Source organism: Poecilia reticulata, linkage group LG2, assembly GCF_000633615.1.
Source record: "Poecilia reticulata strain Guanapo linkage group LG2, Guppy_female_1.0+MT, whole genome shotgun sequence".
NCBI classification, from domain to species: domain Eukaryota; kingdom Metazoa; phylum Chordata; class Actinopteri; order Cyprinodontiformes; family Poeciliidae; genus Poecilia; species Poecilia reticulata.
This window is the reverse complement of record NC_024332.1, coordinates 45,359,947-45,374,096: the sequence shown is the minus strand read 5'-3', so window position 1 is coordinate 45,374,096 and position 14,150 is coordinate 45,359,947. Positions and strand designations below refer to the sequence as shown.

Here is a 14,150-nt window from a genome sequence, read left to right as displayed (position 1 = left end):
ACAGGTGCAGGTCGACAGCCTTCGGTGTCTCTGCTGGTTTTGGTTTGATGGAAGTTAAAATCGTCACATTTCTACTGAGATTCACTGAAGATAAAAACCAATCCGTCGATACAAATCGACAASCTACGTCTTGTCCAGCTAACGGTCATCCAGCTTTTGTTTGACCTGCTTTAGCCCAACGGAACGATCTTGAAATTACACTGTTTTRGCTAATTTGTCCGCATGCAAAGCGGCTTAAAGTTGCTCAACCAATCARATCCAGTTGATCAACTTTTGAACATCAGACGTCCCATGAGGCATTTTCACCCCACGTTCCCYGAAACGAGGGAACCCGTTTCAGGGTCCCCCAGGTCTTAAGTTCATCTTGGGAAAACGGTTTGATGATCCGACGGTTTGCCTGACGATGTGCCAAGTAAACCACGTTTACTTGTTGGTGTTTTGCAGGTTGGGAAAGTTCAGGTGTTTTTCATGTTGACAGATTTTCACGCTGAGTTTCGTCCCGACTTCTCCCAGTCTGACTGATGCCCTGATTTTCCTGCTGTGAGTTCGGAGCGTTCTGCTCTGCTTGGTATCAGGGATATCGACATGTTGGACGGTCTCGGTCCGATATCAGCCCACTGAATGTGACATGCAGCCAATCAGAAAGCGAAGTGACAGAAACACCAAAGACAGAACAACTAGAAGGTCCAGCGCATCGGTTTTTCTGCCTCTTCCATGTTTGGTTACTCTGAGCTCACGTTTGAGATTTTGTGAGATTCCCAGAGTGACGTCTGAATTTTGGTGATTTAAACCAGTTTGAGACTTTTTATCGTGTCGGGCTTTTGAAGATGTTGCCGTGTGAACCAGGCGTGAGGTTTGGCGTCTCTCAGGCTGGACTTGACCCTGGGTAGGGTTTGTTGGGCCGATTGGTGTGAGCAAAGCCGGACGGATTCCTGGAGGCAGACGCCTCTGCAAACCAGCCCTGCAGAGGGACGAGTGAGTCCAGGCCGTGGACGGATGAACTGGACTCCTGTTTGTTGTTGCTTCTTGCCCGGTTCGGGTTCGTGTCCGTTCTCCTGGAGGCGTCCGGCTGTGGACCGGCCAGCGTCTGGTTTCTGCTGCCGACCAGCTGGACCAGCTGAGTGAGGCAGACCAGGAGGAGGAACCGTGAACTCTCACGCCTTCCCATTAATTCCTCCGGCGCTGGGATCCTAGTTGCTCCGGGTTGGTGTGCTGGCTCTGCCAGTGACTCAGACCCGGGGAAGCTTGCCAGCAGATATGACTTCATGGCAGCAGGCCTTGTACCCTCGGGGCTTCTGAAAGGGCCTTATGTTTCAACAGATTTCTCTCTGCCAAGAAGCAGAGGATGATTAAGAAGTGGTTCCTACGGCAGAATGCCTGCAAAGCAACAGGAAACCTGCAGCAGTCTCACCCTGCATGCGCAGCGTTGTGCAGCCAGACGAGGCCGACCTCACGCCACCCTGGCATTAATACTTACAGTCATCAGCAGATGAGGCGACCGCAGGCCTCCAGCGCTTCATGTTAGCATGAGAACTTCTCATATGTCCGGCGGCACCAGAGTGTTTCCGATTAGCATGAAGCAGCCGCACGTCGAAGCTCCTCGGCTTTCAGCACCGACATCTGTTCACACGACCAGAACATCGTCCAGTCAGGCGGTCAGAGCCTCAACCTGACATTAATGAAACCCGATAAGCTTTAAAAATGTCCGCATCTATTAAGTACTTCTTAACATTTTATATCAAACAACTTTTTTGTGATTTTTGCCATCTTGCGACTTTTTATAAATATTTGTGAAAATTTTGCGATACGACAGTAAATGTGACTTTTTGTTTGCTCACCGACGTGTGAAATACTGCCACCTGCAGGCCGGAGTTTGACACTTAAATCAGCCATGAATTTCCATGAAAGCCTGGAGAAAGATGGCTGTATTTAAAAACTGCTTTTATTCTTTTACAGAAGCTCCTTTAAACGTCTCTGTCGCCGTCGGTTCCCATCAGAAACGTGTTTTCTGTTCATCAGCAGGAATCAGTGAAAGTTCCTGTTTTCACTTGACCAGAACGGAGCCGGAGACCCTGCAGCTTCTCGCCGCTAACAGAGTGAAAGTCGACTTGAACCTTTTGACCTCCATGATTGTAGACGCAGCTCTGAACCTGCAGGATGTTTGGCGTCCTTCTCCTCCGGTGCAGGAAGCAACGTTCCAGGGAAAATAACATCCACAGTTCATGAAATTCATTCAGCAGCTGCTTCAATCTGGAGCTGCTGCAGGAAAATGTCCAAAGAAGAAGAAGAAGAGCGGATTAGGTTTTCTGCTTTGGGATCCTCTCAGCCGGACCTCCACCACCTGCACGGAGCAGATTCGCTGCATGTGTCAAACTCGAGGCTCAGGGGCCAAATCTGGCCGCCGAAGCTTCTTATGTGGCCGTCTAGACACCAAATGACATCATTCAGTTTCTGCAGCTTTTCATGTAAAACCAACAGATGCTCACATTTTTCTGCATGACTGTGAGCTGAATGCACATTTTGAGCATTTCCTTTTACAGCTGCTTCCTGTACAAAAAGTCACGTTTACAGAAAAATACCGCAGAATTCATTTTCAAATATTTCTGAGTCAGAATCACAAAACATGTGATTCTGATTGCAAACAATCACAAAAACCTGAAGGATCGATGAGTGAAGATGTATTAAATATGAAGAAGTCCTGACTGAACGCAGACAAAGCTCTGAAGTTCTGAGTTTGTTGAAGGGCATTTAGCTGCAGCCGGCCCTTTAAGAGCATTCATGGTGTTGACAGTGGGAATGAGCTCGACGCTTCGCTGCGGATCCTCCAGATTTGGAGGATTCATCTGGATGTTCGTCTGTTCAGAAACCCGTCACACCCAGTGATTGCTCTGCGGTGGCGGCGACGCAAACAGACGCTGCCGCCTGCATGTGTGCGGCTTGTTGCAAACCCAAATGTGGGACGAGACCTCAGACCAGAACTAGCCGAGTCCAGCAGAGCAGCCCGGCTGTAAGCTGCAGCAGCTGCTCAGCAGCTGCTCCTGCTGTAGCTGCACTTACAGCTGCTGCAGCAGTTACAGCCGCTACGGCTGCTACAGCTGCAGCTACAGAAGCTGCAGCACTTACAGCTGCTGTAGCTGCAGCAGCTGTAAGTGCTGCCTCCTCCTCCTCCTCCAGGCCGTTTTGACATGAACGGCCCTTTAATTGTTCTGGTTGCTATTTTTATACTGTGGATTCAGAAAAGCAGGAAACTTTTTGATTGCAAAGGAGAATCTGACTCACAATGAGCCGCTTCCTGCCCGGATTCACAGCACAAACCTCAGGATTTCTGAGATCAGAACCGGATCAGAACCGGGCCGAATCAGACAGGCTTTCACCCTGCTGCTCCGACCCAAACCGATCAGAACCGATCAGAACCGGCTTCACCAAAAACTCGTCTTTTCAAGATTTTCCTGACTTTTCAGCTGCATCAAAATGAGAACAATAAGTTCCTACAACATTCTATTAGTCTGCAGTTTTAAATCATATTGAAAATAACAATCAGGCWTAACATTATGACCGCCTGCCTGGAAGCCCAGACTCGTCGTTTCTTTACATTTTCCTTTCCAAACTGCATGTTTCCTGCTGCGCTGCAGCGTTTTCAGGCTGAAGCCTTCAAATATTCAGCAGTGGCCCCGTCATGCTGCGGGATGGTTTACCGTCATTGTCCTCTGCGCGGCCCGTTCATCTCCATTCACTGCTGTCTCACATCTGGTAAAGATGTAATTTCAGAGGCAGCGAATCAAAGCGGGCCGCGGTGGGAGAACCGGACCCGCCTCTCCGTCCTGATGAGGCGCAGACAGCAGGGGCTCGTCTTTCCCTGCTGGCCCGCGGCCCGAGAGGAACCTGGGATATTCATGAGGCCTAATTGTCTGCAGATGTTAATTTTTAAACAGGAGTATCAGGTGCGGCGCTCAGCGAAGGGCCGCAGCTGTCAGGAGTTAAACCAGACCCGGAGCCCGGTACTGGCCCGGTACCGGAGCGTGGAAAAACTGAGGGATTATTAACGCTTTTTTACATTTAAATTTCTCCTTAAAGGGGCAGTAACGTGTTTTACAGGCACATGTTGCCATTTTACAGCACATTCTAGTCACCATGTTACCTTCAGCTGTTAGAAAAGTAAATCAGATATGACTTCAAAGAAATAACACTTTGAAATTGGGTCTCTGTCTCTTTAAGAAGCTCCTGCTCTTTCTGAAGCTCCGCCTCCGGGAAGTCATCTCAACATGGCTCCTCTATTAACCCTTTAATGTTTTTAGCTCAGCAGTAGCTCCTGTATTGAGCTCAGCAGCTGTTTGCTAAGTGCTGCTGGCTAGTCTGAAGGAGCCGAGAGGGGGAGGAGCTTCAGCTCCAAGGCGGGGTTTAACGGTTGCCATGGAGATTACAGGACTTCTCAAACATGAATCAAAGCAGCACTGCAGTTTGTTTCTGACGAGAGAAAAAAACAGCTAAAACAACCTGATTTTCCATGATACTGCCCCTTTAAGACAGCGAGCTGCGTGTTTAATTTATGGCCTTTTTTGTTCTGCTGCAAATGAAATTACACACGAAACAAGAATGTGTGTAAAAAAAAAAAAAAAGAAAGCCCTTGTTTTCAGCAGCCGTTTTATGGCCAAATATGTGGCATTTCAATCCAAATGATTGGACTGGACCGCAGGAGTAATGAGTTTTTCCACGGCGGCCACATGCAGGAATGCTTCATGTGTTTATTTATAGCGGCTGACAGGCTGAGCGCGGAGACGCAGCGACGTATCCAAACACGGAGCCCAGTCCAGACAATCGGCCCCCCGCCGGTCGCTCCGCTCCAGACGCTCACGCTGCGTCAGGCTGCGGCTCTTTAACCCACAACAGCAGCGTTTCCCCTCCCCGCTGCACCCGGGTCCGTGTTCGGTTCCGACGGTGGTTCTTTGGGTCCGACACGCCGCCGGGTTTCCTTACCGGATAAATATGACCGGGTCGTCCGCTGGCACCGCCGCCCTGCGCTTCGGGCCCAGCCGAGCCAGGAGGTTCGGAGGGGTGTGTTGGGGCGGGGGGGGCTGGTTCCGTGGCCTTACAGGACCCCTGGCTGGGGGTTCGGGCTTAAGAGGCCCAGAGACAGGAGGGGGCAGGGATCTCCACCCACCGGGGAAAACTCACATTTAAACCTGAAACCCAAGCAGCACAGGTTCGATTCCCGGCTCTGTTTTACGGATCATATATTCCTGCGACCCACTGATGTCCGGTCCATGTCCGCCAGCGGGCTGCACCAGAACCGCAGCCATGGGGAACCGCTAGCTGAAAGTTAGCTGCTCTGTCAACACTAGCTCAGTTAACAATGTGTTATTTAGCATTAGCTCATGCTAAAAATGCTACATCAACTTGTCCAAGCTAATGCTAAAGAGGAAATGGAACCTTCATTCACTTCAAAATAAAAGCATAAAAAACTACTTGAACAATCCTCAACAGCCAATAACCAAAGATATTGAACTTTATTCAAAAGTTTACAAATCATCACGTTAAAATGTATCCAAACTAATTTAGGTGGACTAAATGTCTCTAAAGTTAGCAAAAAATTAGCTCCTCTCTTAGCGCCTTAGCTGCCCACCAGTTCAGCTTGATGAGCTAGCGTAGCTTGCTAACAGATATTTAAGTATTGCTGCTTTCGGAGAGAAAAATGTTTTCTCCTAAAACATGTTAGCTTTCTGTTTTTATGCCGTTTGCCGCTTTGCCTCCTGTTTTTACGCATCATTTCTGCCCTGAAGCAGCAAATCCTCCAGTTACCGTCCGTCTCTCCTGCCAGTCGGTGTGAGTCGACGTAACGCCGTTTCGCTGGTGTCGTCCTGCAGATCGGGAGACGCGGGTGGACGTGGACATGACTCCGGACGTCACGGGCGTGGTGCCGCCAGCCAAGGTGCCGCTGCATCCCAAAGACATTGTGAACAGTAAAAAGGTGATCGCAGTGCGCAAAGAGCAGAAGAGGAAGCTTGGCAAGCAGCGCTCCTTCAGCTCCGGCGTGGATTATTCCCCCATGGACATCGACAAGCACGAGCCTGAATTTGTAAGTTCTGTTGACGTGGGATGTCGTCTCCACTATCTGATTCCTTTTAAAGGTTTCACATGTTGGTTTTTAACGAACTGCTGAATTTTTCTGAAGGGTCCCTGTCGGAGGAAACTGGATGGGATCATCCAGAAAATGAAGGACACTTCTCGGGTCATGGCGCTGTCTCTGTACCTTCCCAACTGTGACAGGAAAGGGTTCTTCAAGCGCAAACAGGTGGGTCAGGCAGCAGAAGGTTTCTTCTCCAGTTTTATACCCACATCCTTTCTGCATCTGGAGCAATCATTGCCTCACACCCAACCAGATTAAATCTTGAGTAAACATTGCTAATAATTCAGTTCAGCAGGTGCAAAGCACTGACAACCTTCTGATTTATCTTTTGCATTGTGGCAAAGATTTGCTGATGAAACCCAGATAGAAATTCAGTTTTAAGGATGAAAGGGTTTGTACTTGACGTTTCGTGGCGCAGAACCAACCGTTGGAACGTCTTTATCAGGGTTTAGTGGGACTTGGATGCGATCAGGTTTCCTCAGGGATGATGCAGCTTTGGTAGCAGCTGGTATCTTCTTCCTCCACAGAGGAAAGCAGATAAGACTGGATTTAAGGACCTGGGGAGGTTTGGGTGGCTGATTGTGGTCAGTGCAGGTCAACAGGGCATGGACAGAGTCCTCTTGGTTGCTTTAGCACCAAACATCCGTCCACCGGTTGGCTGATCCGTCCATATGTCCTTACTCGGGGTCAGAGATGTGGCTTCCATTAGAGCGGCTGATCAACCTAACGTACATGTTGTAGGGCGGTCGGAGGAAACCCAGAGGAAGCCCCGATCTGGGCCACCTCAACATGTGGAACAGATCCTAGAGTTTTCAAAGCGTTTTATTCAACTTTCAGGTCACTGGCGTGAGACATGCATCATAATTCTGCTCCGAGAGACGACAGATCCGGTGAATCTGGACGTAAACGGAGGCTGAAGCAGCTTCTGTCAGCGGCGGCCATTTGCACCTCCGTAGGACAGAGTGCTGCTGCGTGACGACCACGTTGTTCTTCTGTGCGTGTCAGTCGCTTTGGGGTCTCAAACTGTCCACACTGAGCTCTGATTGCAGTCGCATCTAATTAGCATGAACGACCAGGCAAAAGATAGACACTGGAATTAAGCAAAAAGTCGGCGCTGAGCGTCAAGACCTGCTGTGTGAATGTAGTTAAAACGTCGTAACGTCTACAAGATCTGTGCAGATCAAGGGTCAGGAAAAGGGCAACTAATGTGACTGCAGATCCCGCACATGCTGGACATGAACTGTTTAGCCTTTAGCCTTGAAGTCGACGCTACAGAGGCAGTTTCTCTGAACAGTCGGTGCTCAGGCCAGTGAGTGAGGCTGCTGGGTTAGCCTGTCTCTTCAAACTGCCCTTAGCTGTGCTGCAGACATGCGGCCCAGTTCACCGTATGCTTCTGTTTCCACTGAAACTGTCCTGTTCTCTGGTTTTGCAGTGCAAGCCGTCTCGCGGCCGCAAGCGGGGCATCTGCTGGTGCGTGGACAAATACGGCGTCATGCTGCCAGGGACGGACTACAGCGGGGGGGACATTCAGTGCAAAGACCTGGAGAGCAGCATCAACGAGTGAAGCCCCCGGCCCCTTTCCCCCGCCCCCATAACCGTCACATGACCCAGCATCTTCTGAGTCACACCTGTATGCTCCGCCCTCTGCTCACACCAACAACCTGCTTCTACCAGAGAGACACAAAGAAAAAGCACTATTCTCTGATTAAGGAGACCACTTCGGATCCCCCACCTCTTCATTTGACTGTAAAAAATTCACAAGAAGAAGAAGAAGGAGGAGAAAACTGACCCAGCTGCGTGTCGTGGGACTGAGAATTGGCTGAGAAATGATTGTTTTCTGGTTTTCCTGGGGGTTTTCAGGGCACTTATAGAAAGGGGATCCTGTTTAGAAACCTGTGTGACGCGTTGGTGTGTCACAGTGAGCCTATTTCAGAAACAAACCAGCAGCAGAACGTTGCATTTCCTCCTCTCCTGTTCGATCGTCGCCACCCCGACGGCCCTTCCTCTCCAACGCAGCGAACGTCTTGGGGACTCGGAGCGTTCAGACGGTCGCAGACGAACGTGAGCGGCTCTTCGACCACGTAGCCAGCCTGACATGCCAACTGTGCCTATGAAGCTGCCGGGCGGCGCCGCGCAGCTCCGCTGGTCAAATCAAAGACTCCCAGCTTCAGCGACGGGAAGCACGTTTGATTTTTCCGAGTTGGGATTGTGTTTTTCGGGGGCGGGGGAACGACCTGCCGATCGGGCCGTTTCCTCTCTAACTGACTCTTTTTTTGTGGTTTTATTTGTGATTTCTTTGCCTTCAGTGAAGTAAAAGATCGCCCTACGTTTTGAGCCACGTTTCCCCGTCAGTACAACATATTCATGGTGTATTACTTTTAAATATTCTTTGAGGGTTTTTCCTGTAGAGAAAAGCCAGATCGTGTAAAGAAAACAAAGACTTTTTGCCTGTAAAGAATTGGAAAGTGTCCTGTTTCAGCAGCTCACGGGGCAGTGGGAGCTTTCTGCCTTTTCCTCAGCGGAGCGCCGTGAGAACACGACATGAGCAGCAGGTCTCCGGACCCGGTTTCTCCTCTCTGTGCCTTCCTACAAACAGACTCAAGCACTAGTGTGAAAGCGACACCAGGGGGCGCTATTCAGGACGAGGTTCGAGCCGAACAGAGAAGAACGATGAATGTGGTCGGTCCCTTAAATTCAGTCCAGCTCCGTTTGTCCGCGTCGTTTCAGAACCTCCTGCTCTTCCTTTGACGACTTAATAAGCTAAGATTCTCACTTTTTCTGTTTTTATGTGAATGCCAACGACTGACGTTAGACGGGAAGCCGAGGAATGTCAGGAAGCTGTTTGTCCTGCGAATGCGAGAGGGAATGGGTGCATCCAGGGCTGCTGTGCAAAAATCCCCAGTCATCCCTCGTTCCTTTAACTTCTGCTTTTAAACAAACTCTTTTAATCTTTAAACTGGTTTTATTGAACGGTTCTCCACTTCCTGAAGGGTTTTCATTGTGTGACTTTAGTTGCTTGATGTCTTCTAATCATTCAGGTGCGACAGCAAACAGTTTGACATGCAGAAAATAGTTGATGTACAGATTTCTTAGCCAGAGTTGTTCCCTCTAATATTGAAAAAACAAACAGTTTATTAGCTTCTGCCGATTGCATACAAGTTTATTTTTCATTTTAATTCTGGGGAGATTTGACACTTTTTTTCCCTTTTGGGACTCAAAAGATTCATCTTCAATTCAAGTTGCATCTTTCAGAGTTGGGCGCTAACCAAGGAGCTAGTTCTGCTAGCACAGAAGCGCTTCACCAACATGCTAGTTAGCAGAGGCTAATGTTGCAGTGCTACCTTCAATTCAAATTGCATCGGCTCTTGGAAGACTTCAATCTTTTGGCACCAATTTAATTTTAAAATGTTGCCATAAGATTGTGAAACAGCTGTTGTTAAAAAAGAAAGAAAACTGAAGTGCTGCGTAACAGTCTTTATTCACTTCAAAATAAAAGCCTGAATACTTGAAGAATATGATAATCAATCGGCTAGCAAAGTGTTAAAAAACGAGGAGTGGTTTAAAACTTTTGCACAGCACAATATCAGTCGAATCACGTTAAGCAACTTATTTCACAACTCAGTAGATCCTGATGCACGACGACGATCCTGAGGTCGGCAGAGACTAAAGCCTGGAAAACTTTCCTTTCTGAAGCCGCGTTTCGAGCTAAAGTGACAGGGGCCGCTCAGGGGCCCAGAGTGACAGGAGCCGCTCAGGGGCCCAGAGTGACAGGGGCCGCTCAGGGGCCCAGAGTGACAGGGGCCGCTAAGGGGCCCAGAGTGACAGGGGCCGCTCAGGGGCCCAGAGTGACAGGGGCCGCTCAGGGGCCCAGGGTGACAGGGGCCGCTCAGGGGCCCAAAGTGACAGGGGCTGCTCAGGGGCCACTGAGAGGCCCAAAGTGACAGGGGTCACTCAGGGGCCCAAAGTGACAGGTGTCACTCAGGGGCCCAAAGTGACAGGGGCCCAAGCCTGGATTCAGACGGTAGCAGCGACTCTTTGGGTTTGGAGACGCTGCGCCGAGACAGAGAGGATGGGGGGGGGGAAGAGCGAGGGAGCGCCGTGGGAGCGATAGCTACCAGGTGGCTATCGCCTGGTAGCTATCGCCTGGTAGCTCCCACGGCGGAAGCCACGGCCCCTGATGAGGGCGTCACCGATTCACCGCTTAGATCCAGTTAGAGACAGAAACAGGGAGTTCTGGGAAACGTCCCGCCTCCAGTCGGTTTGAACTCGTACTTCATTATTCAGTAGGACAGTCAGCAGCTCAGCCTGTTGGTTCAGATTCACAACAGAGTTTTGGTTGTAAAGACAATCGGGTTTCGTAATTTGGTGTTCAGAGACAGACGCATCGGTGGCAGCGGGAAATATTGGTCAGTATTTGGAGCGACAGATTAAAAAAAACAAAAAAAACTGAAAAAAATCTCAAATTATAAAAGTGAATATCACTGTGTAATATTTATTCAACTTGTAATTTATGTACTCTTTTAACCTTTGTCTTTTTTGTAATGACAAAGCATTTATTTAAATAAAGTTATGTATTCATTTAAGCCGCCTGGTGTTTTCTGTAGAAATTGGCTTCAGATGAGGAGGAATCATCCTGATCGTAAGCGCCTGGTAATCTGATAAACCTCTTACAGCCTGAGGCGCGGCGGGCAGGAAGTGACGTCACGAGCCTGGCCTGAGGCGAGGCAGCGGCTTTCAGAGCAACTGGACGGATCTGCAGCTCCACCATTTTCTGTCGACCGCAGAAAGAAACCTGGAGGCTCCGGAGGATTTGACTCAGTTTCTCTGTTTTGGTCCAACCTTTCAGAAGGTCCCGGGGTGAAATTCAGGGTTTTACATCTCCGTGATTGATTCTGAGTTGTTGTTTTTTGCTGTACTAATTAAATGCAACCCAATCAGTGAACAGTTCACAACAACAAACAGCCATGTTTGCAGAAATAATAATGGCCGCCGCTGCCTATTGGTGGATTTTAATGTTTTTAAACCAACAGTATCATCACAAGATACTTGATTGGCGCAGAGGTCAGGATGCTAACTAAAGCACTAATCATAAACACTTTTTGCTAATGCTAGTTATGCTAACATGCTAATCAGTGGTGCTGATATCCTGTGCTACATCATCATCTGTCATCAACTGAAACTCCACAAAACGGCCCAGTAAACTAGAAATGTATCTTTTTTCTGGAGTAATTGTGCACTAAGAGTTCTAAAAGTTAGCAAAAATGCTAAAGCGCTAAACTAAAAATATGTTCCATTAGCAGAAGTTTGTCTGTTGTTGAGCAACAAGAGCTACAATATCATCACAAGATCTGAATTTTTCATTGATTAGCACAGTGGTTGGCACAGCTAGCAAAATAGTTAATTGTGCTAAAGCTAAAGTCATAAATCATAAATATTAGTTCTGGTGATGTAAACATGGTATTTATACGTCACACCAGTGGTGGTTTTATTCAACTCAAAGTTTACAAAACAAGAAAATAAGTGGAAAAATTTATTTATGGGAAGCTAAAGTTAGCATGTTTGCTAACTTTGAAAATGTTAGCATTTTGGAAATGTTTTATTTCCAACACCAGCTTCTCCTACTTTTATATTTTTCTTATTCTTGACCTAATTCTCCGTCGCAGCGTCTGACATCAACACACACATCGTATTATTTCGCAATTAATTCATCTGGAAATACTGCAAACGTACGAATACAGAAGTTTGAGTCATGTGAATGTTTTACTGGGATCCGACCTGCAGCAGGAGAACCGGGAAGAACCGGGAAGAACCGGGGAGAACCGGGAAGAACCGGGGAGAACCGGGAAGAACCGGGAAGAACCGGGGAGAACCGGGAAGAACCGGGAAGAACCGGGGAGAACCGGGAAGAACCGGGAAGAACCCGGAATAATCTGAGTTCAAAAGAAGCTAAATTAACGATTATTTAACATTTCTATCCAGTTTCTTCGACGGCGTATCGGAGCGTCTGAGGTCAGAAAAAAGGAAGAAATCAGATAAAAAATGTTAAAAAACGGAGAAAACGCTGAGCTTGGAAATTAGAAATTTGTTTAAAAAAATGAGAAATTTTGAGATTAATCTCGGAAATTTTATAGAAAAAAAATCGACTTTTAAAAGTAAAAGAAAAAAAATTTAACTTTTGGAAATTTGAGGTTTAAAAGTCCAAACTTTTTGACTCTTGAAACGTTTTTTTCCAGAAAACATCCGAGTTTATCCTGAATGTTTTTTTCTCCCTCTTTCATTTCTCCTTGTTTTCCAAGAAACTTTTAACATTTTGACAGAAACTCGTTTCATTTTGTGAAAACTTTTAGTTTGACTTTCCTGCAGTTATTCACCATAATCAGCACTTCGCCCAGCGGTTGTGTTTCAAGTCGCTTTATAAATACATTTCTTTTGTATTGCATCGTTTAAAAGTTATTCATTTATTTTAAATGCTTGGATTTATGGGAATAAATTTTGGGAATTTATGGGAAGTCCAAACTTTTGGCCAAAATCGTCACATTTAAAGAGTCACAAGACTATAATTCTCTATTTTTATAAGACTTTTCTATTCCAGATTTCCGTCACTTTGAAAACTTTTTCTGTTTCTCAGTGTTTTAAATCCACATGATGCCGTTTTGGGAGCATCCAGGTCTGATCTGAGTTTCAAATCGAGACCAAAACTGATCATCAGCAGATGAACTTTAAAATATTCCATGTAGAAACATGATTTGTTCATAAAAAGTCTCCAGTTGCTTCGTGCCGATGGGCCAAATATCCGCGCAGCAAACTGGAATTAAAGCATCACGTCAGCCGAAGTTTGGAAATTGGGGAACATTTCTCCGGTTGCAGTGATCGGATGTCTCTGAACGAGGGAGGATTTCCTGATCCAGCAAAGAACGTTGAAGGTTTTATTTGGACCACTGTGTGCTTATGAACTACCGAGTCCAGGAGAAACCGGCCTGTAAAACTTTAATTGGAGAAAAGTTTTAATTTTAACCTTCAGATGGACAATGTGCTCTTCCGCGTCATGCTGATGCGCTTTATTTTTAACCGTAGTGACTCGTCGCTTCAGGAATGATCACAAGATCTGGTCCAACAGAAACTTTTGGTTTGAAGTGAAAATAGTTTTCAGCAGAAAGAAAGTCGACTCGGCAGATTCCCAGCATAATAATTGTGTTTGATATGAAACGGTTCCTGGAGAACCTCGTCATTTCACCGAGATAAAACAACAATTATTTTGTTAACATTCAACAAGTCTGAGAAACAAACCCACAATCTGCACATCCCAGGAAGTTGTTGGAAGCTAACAAAGCAAACGGGAGTCTTAGAGCGGGAACGTTGTCGTCTCGCCCCGTCGTACCAAAACAGGAGATTCTTTCTTTTGATTCGTTTTCAGCCTAAAACCACCATTAAATGTGCAGAAAGCCCAGAAAACGATCCGAACACCTGCGGATCCTCCGGTTCCTAGAACCCAATAAAAGCCGGCGAAGCCGTTTTCCCAGCCCGGGCTGGTGACCGACCGCTTGGCCCAAAGTTACCGCCGGTCAGGACCGGGATCACATGACCCGCTTTTGGCTGCGACTACAAACGAGGCTCCTCGTTTCAACCCAACACCGGATCATGATGGGGCCGAACTTTGAATTCTGGGTAAGTTTCCTGTTCTGGCTGCAGGAAAAGCTCCGGGTTCGTCACCAGGTTCATGAACCAGCCTGGGTTCAGATCCTTATTCAAGTTTTTATAAACGGCTTTATTTACTTCCAACGGGACTTTTATTCATTTTTGTCCTCAGTTCATCAGTAAAACTGATTCATTTTTATCTTTTTGCAGTTTTTAAAATTTCTCCCTCTGCATCACAGAAAAATTAATGCTTTTTCAGAGAAAAAGCATAAAAAACTAATTTTCAAAATTTCTGCCAATCCACCAACAGTGGAGCTAGCAGAGGGTTCAAGTTTTCAAGGGCAGATATAATTTTATTAAAGTTAGCGCTTTAGCATTAGCTTCTTCTAAA

The 14,150-nt window shown here is 47.0% G+C and overlaps 1 protein-coding gene across 1 annotated transcript in view; it reads left to right on the top strand.

Moving 5' to 3' along the window:
- Window positions 1–10,707, top strand: part of igfbp5b (insulin-like growth factor binding protein 5b) — a 13,757-nt gene extending 3,050 nt beyond the window's left edge. The window contains exons 2-4 of the mRNA XM_008404229.2: window positions 5,862–6,073; window positions 6,170–6,289; window positions 7,557–10,707. Coding sequence (XP_008402451.1) covers window positions 5,862–6,073; window positions 6,170–6,289; window positions 7,557–7,688 — 464 coding nt within the window. The 3' untranslated portion in view covers window positions 7,689–10,707. The remainder of the gene's footprint in view (window positions 1–5,861; window positions 6,074–6,169; window positions 6,290–7,556) is intronic.
- Window positions 10,708–14,150: the final 3,443 nt, after the last annotated feature.